The following is a 16,321-nucleotide window of genomic DNA, read 5'->3' on the forward strand; positions in this document are numbered from 1 at the left end:
GAGCGGCCGACTGTGTTGGGAAGGAGGGTGGTGAGCGGCCGACTGTGTTGGGAAGGAGGGTGGTGAGCGGCCGACTGTGTTGGGAGGAGGGTGGTGAGCGGCCGACTGTGCTGGGAAGGAGGGTGGGGAGCGGCCGACTGTGTTGGGAGGGGGGTGGTGAGCGGCGAGGGAGGTGGGGAGGGGCATGTCGGTTTCCCGTTGCTGTTGTGACAAATGTCTACACACCTGGCGGTCATGGCCACACAAGTGCACACTCTCACAGCTCCGTGGCTCCACGGCTCAGCCGGGTCTCACAGGGCTGACAGCAAGATGAAGGTCCCGGGGGAGGATCCCTCTCCCTGCTCTCCCGGTTGCTGCCAGAATTCAGTTCCTGCGGTTGTAGGACTGGGGTCCTGTTTCCAGACTGGCTGTCAGCTGGGGCTACTCCAGCTTCCGGAGGCCACCGCACTCCTTGGCTCCTGGCCCCTCCTCCAGCCTCAGAGCCACATCCCCTCTTCTTCCGTTTCTCTCTGACCCACCCTTCTGGACTCATCTGAGTGGACTGGGCCACCCAGATACCCAGGTCATCGCCGAATCTCAAGGTCCTTAATCGTAGTCACACATACAGAGGCTTCTTTGCCATGTGGGGTAACACGGTCACGGGTCTCAGACATCTTTTGGGCCATTATCCTGCCTACCGCAGGTGGAGACAGCCATGGAATGGAAGCAACTTTGCTAATTACCTACGGGAGCTTTGAGCTTTCCAGCCCAGAAGCCCAGGCCCGGCCCCCAGGCTTGGTTCGAGAGCCAGGGACCCACCATGTGGCCCCGCCCTCCCCGCCTCCCATGCGCACCCCTACCTGGATGAGCTGGGCCCTGGGCGTGGCCAGCAGGTTGAGGGTACAGGAGAGCTTCCGGAAGAAGTGCTCTCCAGCCGTCCCAAAGCCGGCGCTCCGCATCCACTCCAGGAGCTGCTGCAGGCGGGCGCAGGCCTGGACCCCTCTGGGCCAGTGGAAGCAGCTCAGGGAGGGGCCTGTGGAGGGAGGGAGGGTGATGCCTGGGCTGCCCTCCCCGGGGGACACACAGACATGGGCCTGTCCCCAGAGCCTGCCCTTCCTGGCTCTGGGCCACTGAGGACATCACAGCTCCATGACAGGCAGGAGACCTTCCCTCCGCTCCCAAGGTAACTGACCAGCCTCCAACCCCTCTCTGGAGCGGGGCTGCGGTGGGAGGTGAACGTAGAAGGGCAAGGTGGGCTGTGACAGCCACGGACTCCACAGAGCAGCCCCTGGCTGGAACCTTCTCCCACCCCTACACACATGTGCAGGAGGCCTGCCGCCACCCGGGTCTCCCCATGCACCCCAGTGGCCCTGGCTGGGAGCGACCCGTGTTCCTGAGCCCCACAGGTGAGGCAGGGTCCAAGGCCAGACTCTGCGGCTGCACAGACCTGGGTTCCATCCTGGCTCTGAAGTGTCCACCGGGCAGTTCTGGGACAGTCCGGTGACGCCCTGAGCCCGTTCCCTCCCTGTCACGGGGAAGAGGCCCCGTGCAGACCTCCTGGCTGTGGCTTCTCTGAAACCCTGATGGGAGCTTGGCTCCTACGGGATGCGCTGTGGCAATCTGTCCCCCCTCACTCTGGCCTCCCACCCCTCAGGGACACCAGATGCTTGGGGAGCAGGAGCCCAGTAAGGGCAGAGTCACCCCCGGGAACTGGTGAGGGAGGCGCCAGCAGCCGTCACATCCAGGAATGTGAGCCCCCGACCCCTCGACCCCGCGTGAGGCCCTCACCCCTGTCGAGGAGCTGGTTGAGGAGCAGTGTCCCGGAGAAGAAGAAGAGGTAGGCAAGCATCTGCGAGGCCACCTCGGGGTGCACCTGCAGCTGCCGCAGGAGGTCCAGGGCTGCCTGGTACACGGACACCACGCGGCGCAGCTCCTCGGGCAGCTCGGGGGCTGCACACCAGCTCTCACGGCGCTCCGTCTGGAATGGTGGACACTCCAGCAGTGCTGGGAGGCAGATGTACAGGGACTGGCGGGGGCGAGAGAAGAACAGCAACCAGCATTTCCAGGAGTGCTGGTGGCCGAACAGGGGGCCTGACCCAGCGAGCTCCCCACCCACGCACTGCTCGCAGGGACCCGGCCTCGGCGGCTTCCTACTGGACAGGCCACGGCTTTGCAAACGTCCAGGGTGGGGTGTGGGGACACAGGAGCTGCCTCCCGGGGCTGCTGGGGGCAGAGGTGGGGTACAGGGGGCTCAGGGGGATGTGCTCCTGTTGAAGGCACGGATGAACTCAGAAGGCGCACAGAGGTAGCGCCTGGGGGGATGGGCTCCAACAAAGGGGCTGGAGACCCCCATGGGTAAAGACGGGAGAGCCATCACTCCCCCAAAAGTGGCTCACCACACCCCCGATGCACCCCAAGCTGACCAGGGTCACAGGGGGACCGGCGGCAGCACCTCTGGCACCCGCGGGTCCAGGGTGACAACGGGGCCACTTCCCTTGTGCCCCATGCTGGAGCCTCCCCCACCTCATCCTGGACCCTTGAAACAATGGCAGGAAGGGGGCGTTCCAAGGCGAGGGAAAGAGGGAGCTGGGGTGGTTCTAGGGTTTCTGTGCGACCTGAGGAAGAGGGAGTGTGGGGGGTGCAGCTGGGCCTTTGCAGAACCTGCAGCCACTGCTCCCTGCTGAAGTGGAGCTTGTCACGGTCCCCTCCCTCAGCCCCCTAGAAGGCCCCTAGGAGAGCCACAGGCACAAGCTTGAGCCCCACTTCATCCCAGGAGCTGTCTGAGGGCAGAAGCAGTGCCCGTCCGTGCACCTTGGAGACGTAGTAGACGCACTGCTGGAAGGCGTACAGCACCACCTCCTCCAGCACTGCCATGGCCTCCTCGCTGGCCGTCAGTGTGCAGGAGAACAGCGACTCCTTAGAGCCTGTGGGGAGACAGCCACACGGATGGTCACAAGGGGCACAGCACTCAGGAACGCAGCAATTCAGCCAGCCGCCAGCTCTGTCCCTGCCGCGGGCACTGCCCAACGCGCCCATCTGGGGTCCAGATGCCAAAAACCGGCCGAGGGACTCTGGGCCCTGGCTGGGACGAGCGCAGCAAACCTGCCGCCGCCCTTACCAGGGGAGGAGAACGCTGGGGAGGGGGCAGGAGGGGCCCAGACACCCAACGTCTCAATGCTCAGCCCTGCCTAAGTGCTCATTCACTCCCACGTTCTGGTAAGTTTTCTGTTACAACCAACTGCACCCAACATAGCAGGTCCTAACTCCCTCCCCACAGGTCTCCTCTCACCCGCGACACGGGTCACAGGACTCTGGCAGCAGCCCCCGAGTGGCTGCCACTCCGTGGAATCGTAACAGTCTTTCGGGAGGAAAAAGCCCAAATCACCTATTTCACCCCCACTCCCGGGTGTCAGTGGGGGCGGCTGGAGCTGAGGCTGGGGGGAGCTGCCCACTGAGTGGTTCCTGCCCTCTGGGTGGGGGCTCTTGTGAAGGTGAGAGGCCCCCGACAGGGTGGAGCCTTCCTGGGGGCTTCCAGAAAGTCAGGGGGCATGTGGTGGTCTCAGTGACTGGGGGTACCATCAGCACCCGGGGAAGGGGCCAGGACCTTGGTGTCCCGCCTTTAGGCACGTTCATTCTCTCCCGGGACTGTGGGCGGTGGCCACAGCTCCCCTCCTCTGCCTTCTGTGGGGTCTTCTTCCAGGAGGGGCAGAGGGGCCGCACCATGGGAACTGCCTATCGGGGCACCTGACAGGGCTGCGTGGGTGGCGCCTGGTGAGCCAGGCCAACACTCACCCCGATGCGGGCCTCCCGGGAGCACAGGCCCCCAGCTGCCCCTCTGCCACGTAGAGTGCACGGGAGGCCGCCCACTCACGGCCAGGACAATGCTGCGCCGAGTCCCTGGACAAGCCCCTGTCACTTTCTCGCTCCTCTGCTCCTGGTGCTCCTCCTTCAGGGGCTTGGGGCTGCCTGGCCCAAGCCTGCTCCCCAAGAACCTGTGAGAGCCCCCAGTGCCTGCCCCACAGGGTCACATCTGGGACCCAGGCAGGGCAGCTGGAGGGACCCCGGGGTCCAGGGCAGTGAGGGGCTCTCAGGTTCTGCCAACCTCAACACTGCGCCCAGAGGCCTCCAGGCCTGTGGAGACACACAAGGCGGCCCAAGGGCATCCACAGTGAGCACCAGCCAAGGATATTCACAGCCATGGCAGGCAGGTCAGGAGGCTGAGCTCCGACCCGTCCACCCGTCCTGGTGCCCTGACCTCGACTGCCTCAGGCTGCCAGGTCTGAGAACCCAGCACCACATCACTCCCTGGGCAGGGGCAGGGTGCCGGTGGGAAGAGGGAAACGGGGCGTGGGAGTGACAGGAGGAGGAGAAGGTGGCAGGGGCTGTGCTGAACGAAACCACAGAGCAGCCTCCAACCACCCCCCACGGGCCTGAGACTCCATTTCCTCTTTTATTTTATTTTTGGTAGAGATGGGATCTCATTATGTTGCCCAGGCTGGTCTGGAACTCCTGGGCTCAGGCAATCCACCCGCCTTGGCCTCCCAAAGTGCTGAGATTACAAGCATGTGCCCCTGCACCCGGCCGTGAGACTCTGTTTCTTTCTTTCTTTCTTTTTTTTTTTTTTGAGACAGAGACTCTGTCACCCAGGCTGGAGTGCAAGGGCACAATCCCAGCTCACTGTAGCCTCCGCTTTCCAGGTTCAAGTGATTCTTCTGACTCAGCCTCCCAAGTAGCTGGGACTACAGGAGCATGCCACCATGCCCTGCTTACTTCTGTATTTTTAGTAGAGACAGGGTTTCACCATGTTGACCAGGCTGCTCTCGAACTCCTGACCTTAAGTGATCGCCCACCTCGGCCTCCCAAAGTGCGGGCATGACAGGTGTGAGCCTGGCCCTTAGACTCCATTTCTAAAGCCCCCGAGACACGTTTCCCTGTGGTACCATGGCTGGTGGGATTTCTGAGGATTTCCGACGCCCACAAGCCATTAAGAGGACACACCAGGCGGCTGCCCCTGCCCTGCCCCGAAACTCCACAACCCCTGAGGAAGCTGGCCCTGTCCCTAAAGAAGAAGGCGCTGAGCCTCAGCCATGAAGAGACGGTGTGAGGCGGCACGGGAGGGGCCTGGGTCAGAGCTTTGGACAAAACAGTGTTTGGGGAATGACAATGGCCATGTGACTCGCTCTCAGGACGGGACAGCCCTGCTCTCCGAATTCTTCCCACAGACATTTCCTGCAGAGAGTCAGGAGGCTGACGGGGCTCTGACCCTCCGGCCCCTACTAGGGGCTATTTCCCACTCCATTCCCTGGCGCCTGCCTGGCCCTCGACACCGGGAGCCTGCGGGCGTCCCTGGGCCCCGACTCCCATCGCCGGGCCAAACACTACCCAGGCCCCTGACCAAAAATAACTTCCTCCCAAGACCAAAGGCAGCAGCTCCATCAGCATGGAGCAATTTTTCCCATGAAGAGCAGCCAACACGGGGACCACATGGGACCCAGCTGCCTGCAGCCACCAGACCCAGGCAGCCACGAAGCCACGTGGAAAGTCAGCCGGGGACTCGCCGGGAACACGGAGCCCAAAAGTCACAGGTCTGCGAACTGACTCTTCCTGTGGGGGCCGGAACAAAAGGGGCCCCTAAGCTGGCCCCCGTCCCCCTGTCACACGGAAGGACCAAGTGCACTGCAACGTCAGCAAGGGTCGCCCTTGGCCAGCCGCAACCCTGGAGTTGCCTCCATCCCAGGGCCACCTGCTTGGCTGCGACTCCAGCCCTAGAGGATGGCGGAGTCAGGTCTGCAGGGAGAGGCGACGGGCGCTGGAGTCCCGGGAGCCCAGGAGCCCCGGGGGGAGGACTGCAGCCAGGCAGATGGATGTGGGAAACTTGCGTGGAGACTTAGGGACCCACAGTCGTTTACATCACTTTCTGGGAAAAAGCCAGAGGAAAGGTCTAGCTTAGACCCAGGCCCCGTGGACAGGCAGGGGCTACCACGTCACGTGGGGGGCAAGGGCACAGGCCAGAGGCCTGGATGCCCACCGAGGCCAGGAGGGGTTGACACTACCCCCACATATTCAAGGCAGCCCCAGTTCCCAGACCAGGGAGCCCCTGGCAGGACCCCATGTCCCCTTCCCCGTGAAGGAGGGGAGGAGGAAACAGTGGGAAGGAACCGTGGCCGGCAGGAAGGAACCCGGACAGATCCCAGCCAGCTCTGCCTCCCCCAGGAACGGGGGCCCCACCCCACAACCTCATGGCCAGGGCCAGCCCGGCCTCCTCCATGCAGCCTCAATCCAGCCTGGTCTCTGCCGTCCGGCCCCCGCCTGGAGGCTGACTGGGCCCCGACGCATTGTGGGAGCCCGTCCCACCACAGGGTCACTGCGCAGATGCCCCGGCGCCTCTGTCTCACCACCGAGAGCCCCTCCTCTCAGGAAAACTGCCCCTAAGGCGTGGGGGGCACAGCAGGGTCCCAGCGCCCCCGACACAGCCTGGCCAGGACCTTGCCTGGCCTTGTGTCCTCCGGGTTGTCTCATATGCAGTCACAGCCACAGACCCCTCCCAGGGACGGGGACACAGCTGAGTACACAGAGACCCCGCAGCGTCTGGTAGACTGAGCCCGTGGGAGTGCCCGTCCCTGCACATCGGGCCCGGGCCTCCCTCGCAGCTTGGAGACACAGCCCAGGGCAGCTCGGAACGCGCCACTCACCGACCTGGGTCCTCCAGAGGCAGGGCCACAACGCCACGGTCACTCAGGACCCTCCGGCCCTGGGCCCGCCTGACAGCCCACCCCACAGATGTGAGGGCAGTGGATGGACAGCAAGGCCGTGGGGGGCAGAAAGAAGGCCGCCCACGAGAGGCTCTGGTCCCCAGTCCCCTGGGCCCGTGTGTCACTTCCGCAGCACAGTGGCACAGTCCTGCTGCCCCACCTGGCTCCATTCCAGGCCCCACACCGCCCTCAGCAGACACACCAGCCGAAATCCTACCCCGGCTTCCGGGCCCGGCCCCACGCCACCTTCCTCACGAAGCCCCCGAGACTGCCCCGTTGGAACTCCTCTCCCTTAGTATTTTCAGAACACTTCCTACTACTGCATTTCAGAAATCCTGAAATGTTGGCCAGGCGTGGTGCCTCACGCCTATAATCCCAGCACTTTGGGAGACCGAGGTGGGCGGATCACTTGAGGTCAGGAGTTCAAGACCGGCCTGGCCAACATGGTGAAATCCCATCTCTACCAAAAATACAAAAACTAGCCGGGAGAGATGGCATGCTCCTGTAATCCCAGGTACTCAGGAGGTTGAGGCACGAGAATCGCTTGAACCTGGGAGGAGGAGCTTGCAGTGAACCAAGATCCCACCATTGCATTCCAGCCTGGGCGACAGAGCGAGACTCTGTCTCAAAAAAAGAAAAAGAAATCCTGAAATGTGTATTTCCCACATCTTAATCTATGAAACTGACATGATCTATAATTTCACAACGATGACTGGCAACATCTGTCATTCTGGAATAACGGTGCGTCTCAGAACGGGTGGCGGTCTCATGGCCGACGCTCTCTCTAACGCCCCTTACATTTGGTTCATGGTGGACGGTGGCATCTGTCTCCCTTACTGAGTGACCTGTGTAACCCCCTGGGCCCTCCTGCCAGCAGAAGAGTGGGGCTGCGATCAAGGGGACACCACTGCACGGAGCACATGGGATGATGGGGACAGACTGAGTGCCAAGGCGCTGTGGGGGGAGGTGCCAGGTTGGCCCATGCCACCAGCACCAGCCTCACAGGCTGTCCCCGAGCAGCTGACACATGGCAGCCCAGGGGCTGAGGAAGCCCTGGCATGAATCCATCCCTGCTATCATGGCCAACTCGGTCCTGAGGACGGCGAGGAGGTGCCACACTCCCCAGCCTGGGGTGCCGGCGGGGGGAACAGAGGGCAGCGCCAGCCGTACCTGTGACGTCCAGCTGCTCCTCCATGCTCTGCATGTAGAGTGGGCATTTCTGCTGGATAAAGTACAGGAGCTCGATGGAATTAGACATCCAGAAAAGAATGGGCTGCAAGTCTGGAACCAGATCAGCCATGGCGCAGCCGGCCAGTGAGATGGGCTCCTGGCTACCAAGACAGAAAGACTAAGAGTTATGCGGGGACCCGACACCCAGGAGGCTGAATCTACCAGTCTCTCTAAGTAAGGACGCGCGTTTTCACGGGACGCTGACGACAACTGCAACTGTCAACCTGACACTGCTGGGCGGGGACATTTAACAATACATGTACCCGCCTGGCATCTGCCCACGACACCCGACAGCCAGAGGCCCCTACAAGCCTAGCAGGGAGACAGCCGGGCGCCACAGCCATTGGTTAAAAAACCTTGGTAAATAAATGACTTGCATGTCTTCTCTTTTGGAATGAGATCATAAAGTGGCTATGAATGCTGAGACAGAAAGTGTGCCAATATGTGTGTGTGCACCTGTATGCGTGCATCGGGGTAGGGGCTGCTCCGAAGTTTTTAGAACAAGGAAATGTCAGTTCCATTATATTATTTAAGTTAACAAGGTAATTATCAAAGGAAATAAACAATAATAGAGCTATTTGGGGAGGTGCACAAGGCAAAATGAAATACTACTTTATTAAAGCAGGAAGTCAGGAAATCACATGGAAAGTCCATGAATCGCAGGGTAGCAGGCAAAGCATGCGATTTGAAGACTCAGAGGCAATCGTTAGAAACCCAAATTGAGGCCAGGCATGGTGGCTCACGCCTGTAATCCCAGCACTTTGGAAGGCCAAGGTGGGTGGATCACCCGAGGTCAGGAGTTCGAGACCAGCCTGGCCAACATGGTGAAACCCCGTCTCTACTAAAAATGTAAACATTAGCTGGGCGTGGTGGTGGGCACCTGTAATCCCAGCTACTCGGAATGCTGAGGCAGGAGAATCGCTTGAATCCGGGAGGCCTCCCAAGTAGCTGGGACTACAGGCATGCACTGCCATCCCTGGCTAATTATTAAAAAACCTTTTTTTTTTTTTTAAAGACATGGGGTCTTACTATGTTGCCCAGGCTGCTCTTGAACTCCTAACCTTAAGCAATCCTCTTGCTTTGGCCTCCTAAAGTGCTGGGATTACAGGCATGAGCCACCATGCCTGGCCCTGATTCTGTATCCATGGGGTTCGTTGTCACTCTGAGTAACAAAAGCAGAAGTACCTCAGGCCCCTCCCTGGCCAGCCCAATGCAGGTAGGGGTGGGGTGGCGCCCTTCCCTCCCAGGCCTGCTGCCTCCTGACTCAGTGCTCCCTTTTCAGGGGATGACGGCAACATCAGGGCTGCCTCCTCCCTTGGCGGCAGCCTCCGCCGTCAGGCTGGCTCCCAAGCTCAGAGCTCCCAAACCCTTTCTCCCGCATCTCTGGCACCAGCCGCAGGATGTGTCTGTCTGGTGTGACTTGACACTGCCTTCTAGTGCCCTCAGCCGGCCTCTTGGAACATCTGAGGGGTGGATACGGCGAGGCTGTGCTGAGGTCCCCGGGTAATTCCTCATTTAAAATGCCAACCACACGTCTTTCTCACAGGTTCCTCATCTAGTCCATGCACCAGCTTAGCATTAAGCCACTGGACAGGCTGCCTCAGACGCCCTGGGTCCCTAGCAGCTCAGAGGACGCATTCGTCCATAAGCCTCCATAATCGCAGCTGGCGGACACAAATAGCCGCGTGCCCGAGTGGTGAGCAGGAAGGATCGTTTTGCAAACAGATCAAATCATGCAGATCTGACTTGGGACTGCCTGGGGTGTGGAGGGCGGCCCTGCTGCCTGGCCCGGATACTCCTTGTCACCTGTGTCCCTTACTGGGGAGATTCTAAGGGGGGCGAGCCAGGCGGCTGCCACTCTGCTGGCCACAGGGCATGGTGCAAGCCCAGTGCCTGCCCCCAGGCCCGGGGCAGAGCCAGGCTCAAGGCTGGACAGCTGTCAGAGTGACCACCACGCGCAGTCCCAGGTGTGTGGACCCAGCCTGGGGTCCTTCAAAAGGTGCCAAGCCCACAGGAAATGCAACCAGGACCTTAAGGCAGTCAGTGTGTGAGGGCATCTGGGAAGGGCTGAGGCCCGGTTTTCCTCCCTGTTCTCTCCCCAGCTGGGCAGCCAAGCGGGGCTGGGGGAGGAAGCCCAGGCTGCGTCCCAGAGTCTCCCCAGCGCCCCAGGTGTTGCCTGCTCTCTCTGATGTCACTTCACTGTGGTCCACAATGTTGACCTCTCTCGCGTGCGCACAGCTGGGGAGGGAAGAAACAGGCCTGAGACTGTCTCTCCTGTTTCTGGCGGCTAAGCAGGTCCGCTACCTGCTCATGGATCTGGCACAGCTAAAAGTCCTGCTCCTTTTTGCCCATTCTGGACACCGGCTTGAAGGACACGCATGTCTGCAGATGGGCAGAGGAGCTTTTTATGCAGTTAAAGGATTCGCTGGGCTCTTCGGAGACTAATTCCATCTTGTTTTCAACAGTTGCTGCCCTTCTCAATTTTACCGGAACCCAGAGGGTAGACGGGCCTCTCCCGGAAAACAAGCGACCAGGCTTTGCAACTGGAGTTTCAGGATCAGACTCGGGCCAGGTCAGCGCTGAACGTTCCCACCTGCCAACCTAGGGCCACGTGAGTGGGGGCCCAGGGAATGATGAAGATCCAGCCCATTCTACCCAGACCTGTGTGGACGGAGGAGCAGGTCTAGTGGAAAAGGAAAACCCATGTTGTCCTAGAAGAGGGCAGAGGGAAAGGGCACTCGGGCAGGAACAGCACAGCCCGGCAGGAGGAATGGGCGCAGCTGGCTGGGGCAGGCCGGTCAGGGCGCGGGTATCTCCTGCGGGTGAAGGGAGGCACTGGAGTCCCACTCCTGGGAACCAAAGCGATGGAAACACTCGCAGGGCCCACAAGGAGCACAGAGGCAAGAGCGTAGGCTGCTGGCCACGGCCTACGCATGCCTGTCGCGACCATCAGGAGAGGACCAGGGAACGGCGCACCCCAAAAAGTGGGTCAGCCACATTCACCCACCTGGAGAGGTCGTGAGTGAGAAAGCAAGCCACAGACAGCTCAGCCAGTGTCATCACACCCGGAAAGAAAGGAAGAAAGAAAGAAAAAAAGGAAGGAGAGAGAGAAAGAAAAAAGCCAGGAACGGTGGCTCACAGCTGTAATCCCAGCACTTTGGGAGGCCGAGGTGGGCAGATCACGAGGTCAGGACTTCAAGACCAGCCTGGCCAACGTGGTGAAACCCCGTCTCTATTAAAAATACAAAAATTAGCTGGGCATAGTGGTGCATTCCTGTAATCCCAGCTACTCAAGAAGCTGGGGCAGAAAAATTGCTTGAACCAGGACCCAGGAGGCGGAGGTTGCAGTGAGCCAAGATCACGCCACTGTACTCCAGCCTGGGCTACAGAGCAAGACTCTGTCTCAGAAAAAAAAAAAAAAGGGAAATGAAATGGTGAATGTATTGCAGGAAACTGTTAGAAGTGCTCTTTGGGGGCCAGGTGCGGTGGCTCACATCTGTAATCCCAGCGCTTTGGGAGGCTGAAGCAAGAGGATCACTTCAGTCTTGTCTCTACAAAAAATACAAAAATTAGCCAGGGCATGGTGGTGCACACCTGTGGTCCCAGCTACTCGGGAGGCTGAGGCAGGAGGATCGCTTGAGCCTAGGAGGTTGAGGCTGCAGTGAGCTCTGACTGCACCACTGCACTCCAGCCTGGGCAACAGAGTGAGACCCTGTCTCAAAAAATAGTAATTAATTAAATTAAATGAAGTAAAAACAAAGAATGATTTGAGACACAGTAGTGTTAAAAGCAAGCTGAAGCTGGAATAATGTAAATAATAAAATGAAAGCCTGGAAGTGAGGATGGGGGTCGCAGCATTCTGAGATCTAGTGTTCCACAAAAAGATGAAGATATTAATATTTTCAGAATTACTTTTAAACTAATAAAGAAGGAAAAGGGGAATTTTAAAAAATCCAATCAGGCCGAGGTAGGCAGATCACCTGAGGTCAGGAGTTCGAGACCAGCTGGCCAACATGGTGAAACCCCGTCTTTACTGAAAATACAAGAATTAGCCAGGTGTGGTGGTGCGTGCCTGCAATCCCAGCTACTCGGGAGGCTGAGGCATGAGAATCGCTTGAACCCAGTGGGTAGAGGTTGCAGTGAGCTGAGACCGAGCCACTATACTCCAGCCTGTGCAACAGAGCGAGACTCTGTCTCAAAAAAAAAAAAAAAAAAAACCAATCAGATAGGAAAGTATAAAAATTAAAAGCAAAAGGCACAGAAAACAGTGTGAAACCGATGTTAAAAATGTGGCCAAAGACATCAGGAATGGCAATAAATCTAAATAGATTCAACTTGCCCATTAACAAAGATAAGTCAGGTGAATAAACAATCGCTTTCAAAACATAAAACAAAAGGACACAGAAAGGGTGAAGGTAAACTTTCCCTGGTTCCATGTACGGGCTGGAAAAAACTGATCAGGCGAATAGGAAACCAGTGAAAGGGGATGTGGCACTCACCCCAGGGAAAGAAAGATTCTAGGGCAATAAGAATCATCAGGACAGGCCAGGAGTGTGGCTCACGCCTGTCATCCCAGCACTTTGGGAGGCCAAGGTGGGCAGATTGCTTGAGGTCAGGAGTTCAAGACAAGCCTGGTCAACATGGCAAAACCCCGTCTTTACTGAAAATACAAAAATTAGCCAGGCATGGTGGCAGGCACCTGTAATCCCAGCTACTCAGGAGACTGAGGCAGGAGAATCGCTTGAACCTGGGAGGCAGAGGTTGCAGTGACATGCGATTGCACTACTGCACTCCAGCCTGGGCGACAAAGCAAGACTGTCTCAAAAAAAAAACAAAAAAAAAAACAGCGCCAGGAGCAGTGGCTTACACCTGTAATCCTGTAATCCCAGCACTTTGGGAGGCCGAGGTGGGCGGACCACAAGGTCAGGAGATCAAGACCATCCTGGCTAACACAGTGAAACCCCATCTCTACTAAAAATACAAAAACTTAGCCAGGTGTGGTGGCGGATGCCTGTAGTTCCAGCTACTCGGGAGGCTGAGGCAGGAGAATGGCGTGAACCCACGAGGTGGAGGTTGCAGTGAGCTGAGATCCCGCCACTGCACTCCAGCCTGGGGGACAGGGCAAGACTCCGTCTCAGAAAAAGAAAAGAACAAAAAGAAATAAAAAATGAAATAAACCAATCATCACTAAAGAAAGGGATTCGGCCAACATGGGTCTTCCTCCCTGAGGACTCTGGCCCAGATGTTCTTCCAGCAAAGCTTCAGGGCCAGCCCTCACCTCATACGAACCAATCTGGAGAACTAAGAAATGGAGAAAGCTCCCCAATTCATGTTCTGTGAACCTTGTTACGAAAATCAGACAAGGACAATGCAAAAAAATAAAAGAATGTAGACCGATTTTACCAATAAATTCAGATGGGAAAATCCTAACTAAAAGATCAATAGTCAACATCATTAATCGTCAGGGAAATGCCAATCAAAACCACAACGAGATGCCACCTCACTCCTGTTAGAATGGCCATTATCAAAACGGTGACAGATGACAGGTGTTCGAAAGGACTGCACGCTGTTGGTGGGAATATAAATTAGTACAGCTTTTACAGAAAACAGTATGGAGGCTCCTCAAAATATTAAAAATGTAAACTGGGCGCGGTGGCTTACACCGGTAATCCCAACACTTTGGGAGGCTGAGGTGGGAGGCTGCTTGAGCTTAGGAGTTCCAGACCAGCCTGGGTGAACATAGTGAAATTCCATTTCTACAAAAAACACAAAAATTAGCCGGGCGTGGTGGCACGCACTTGTAGTCCCAGCTGCTTGAAGGCTGAGGAGCAGGAATTGCTTCAGCCCAGGAGGTGGAGGTGGAGGTTGCGGCGAGCTGAGGTCGCGCCAGTGCACTCCAGCCTGGGTGACAGAATGAGACCTTGTCTCAAAAAAAAAAAAGAAAACCAAGGAATGTAGCACTCCACGTTAACAGATTAAAGGGGCAAAATACGATGATCACAGATGCAGAAAATGATTTAGTCAAATTCAGTGGTCATTCACAATTTGAAACACAGAACACAAAGATTTGAGGCAAACAGGGCAAACAAAATGTTAGTAATATTAAATCCCAAATCATCATCATCATCATCATCACGTCAGCGTCAGGCGTGGGATCACGGATGAGTGACGGAGTCTGCACTGCTCTGGGTTTTGTAAGTGATTCATTACTTTACAAAGGAAAAGGGAAAAGGCCCCCAGGCGTGCATGAGGGATGGAAACAGGGCTGTTTCTAGGCCCTAACGATGACGGTTCCGGAACGCACAGCACGAGCGTACAGCTGCAGCAGAGACGGCTCGGCCTTCCTGTCAACGAGAAAGCTGGGTCCACCCAGAGCTGCACTTCAGACTGCAGGCCGCCCAGCAAACAGGCGCTGGGGTGGAAGATTCCAGTCCTCCCCGCACCTCAGCACTTAGGAGGATGAGGGCTGGGTACACTCCCATCCCCTCCACACCCTGCCTCCACCTCAGAACTCCAGCTGTCCTGGAGCAGAGCCCCAGAGGGAGGCCACCACGCCTGTCACTGGGCCAGTCCCAATTCCCATGCAAACTTCTCCTCAGCACTGAAAGCCCACAAGATGCCAGGCGCCACTGTAGGGGCCCGGGCCTGGACCACCTCCTCGCCATGGGTCAGGCTGTCAATCACCCTTCGATGCTGTCTGGGGCCTGGCTTCTGTGGAACCCCCTCGTGTCAGGCTGGGAGGCACAGCCTGGGTCCCTCACACTGTCCCAGATCTCACAGGCCAGGACCCACCCCAGTGCATGGCATCGGGACCTGGCTAGAGGGAGCAGGTGTTTGCCAGTGAAAGTGGAAGGCACTCAGAGCTCAGCTCTCCCTGGGCCGGGCAGTGGGGATGCTGGGGACTCCAGGTCAGTGGTCCCCAAGCTGTCCCATGCCTGTCCCTCCTACCTTTGAAAAAAGGATGGACCTAGGGTAGACGTCAGCAGGCACACATGGCAATAATGGGCTTTCTGGACGGACCATTGTTGGTGGGTGAGGCACTCACAGGCTTTGACTGTGTCCCACCCAAATCTCATCTTAAACTGTAGCTCCCACAATTCCCACGTGTTGTGGGAGGGGCCCGGCAGGAGGTAACTGAGTCATGGGGGCGGGTCTTTCCCGTGCTCTTCTCCTGATAGTGAATGAGTCCTCACGAGATCTGATGGTTTTAGAAAGGGCAGTTCCCCTGCATACGCTCTCTCGTCTGCCACCATCTAAGACGTGCCCTTGTTCCTCCTTTGCCTTCTGCCACGATTGTGAGGCCTCCCCAGCCATGTGAGTCCATTGTGAGAACTGTGAGTCCATTAAACCTGTTTCCTTTACAAATTACCCAGTCTCGGATATGTCTTTACTAGCAGCATGAGAACAGACTAATAAAGGCACAGATGGGAATCACACAAGCCTCTGTGTACCGCAGCTTGACTTAAGGGGGTGCTGCCAGCCACTCAGCCTGAGCCCCCCAGACGCATTCCCTCCCTCGTTGCCTAGCATGGCCACCACCTTCCACTCTGCTTTCATCAGTGTCATCTCTCATGTGTGTCTTAAACAGGATGGCTTGGCTGTGAAAATCACACACGTGTGTGTGTGTGTGTGTGTGTGTGTATGCATTTAACCATACCACAGACACTGTGCTGGGTGCTTTTTCCCAGCATTGTCTTGGATTCAGCTGCACTGAGAGAGCAGTGGCTGAAGGTCATTCCCTGCTACTGCTGAACCCTCTGCCTGGAGGAGACATGTGGTGGCTTCAGCTCCCATGCAGACACACTGCCCTCCACAAGCAGGTGTCTCCCTAGGGCCCACTCGAGAGTGGGAGTGTGGGCCACAGGGGCTGTGTGTCTGTATTAGACCCAACTGAATGGTTTCCCAAGCCCCCCAGCAGTGTCTAGGGTAGAGATAGTGCTTTCTGTGCAAACAGCTAACCCAGGAGCTGCGCCTTTCCCTGAAGGAGCAGGTTACTTCTAACCCAGAATCAGAGGAGAGCAAGGGAGGAGAAGGCTCAAAAGAGGGCCTTGTGTAGCCATAAAGAAAGCACGAGATCGGCCGGGCACAGTGGCTTCTGCTCATAATCCCAGCACTTTGGGAGGCCAAGGCGGGGGCGGGGATCACCTGAGGTCAGGAGTTCAAGACCAGCCTGACCAACATGGAGACTCCCCGTCTCTACTAAAAATACAAAATTAGCAGCCGGGCGCGGTGGCTCACGCTTGTAATCCCAGCACTTTGGGAGGCCAAGGAGGGTGGATCACGAGGTCAGGAGATCGAGACCATCCTGGTTAACAAGGTGAAACCCCATTTCCACTAAAAATACAAAAAAAAAAAAAAAA

The 16,321-nt window shown here is 57.5% G+C and overlaps 1 protein-coding gene across 2 annotated transcripts in view; it reads right to left on the reverse strand.

Annotated features, from left to right (window-relative positions):
• Positions 1-16,321, reverse strand: part of RADIL (Ras association and DIL domains) — an 87,016-nt gene that overhangs the window by 15,059 nt on the left and 55,636 nt on the right. For both annotated transcript variants that reach the window (XM_011956977.1, XM_011956978.1), the window contains 4 exons: positions 7,902-8,062; positions 2,791-2,903; positions 1,768-2,005; positions 840-1,012 (listed from right to left, as the gene is read on the reverse strand). In XM_011956977.1, the coding sequence (XP_011812367.1) occupies positions 840-1,012; positions 1,768-2,005; positions 2,791-2,903; positions 7,902-8,062 (685 nt within the window). The remainder of the gene's footprint in view (positions 1-839; positions 1,013-1,767; positions 2,006-2,790; positions 2,904-7,901; positions 8,063-16,321) is intronic.

This window comes from Colobus angolensis, unplaced genomic scaffold (genome assembly GCF_000951035.1).
Source record: "Colobus angolensis palliatus isolate OR3802 unplaced genomic scaffold, Cang.pa_1.0 Scaffold43, whole genome shotgun sequence".
Classification (NCBI taxonomy): domain Eukaryota; kingdom Metazoa; phylum Chordata; class Mammalia; order Primates; family Cercopithecidae; genus Colobus; species Colobus angolensis.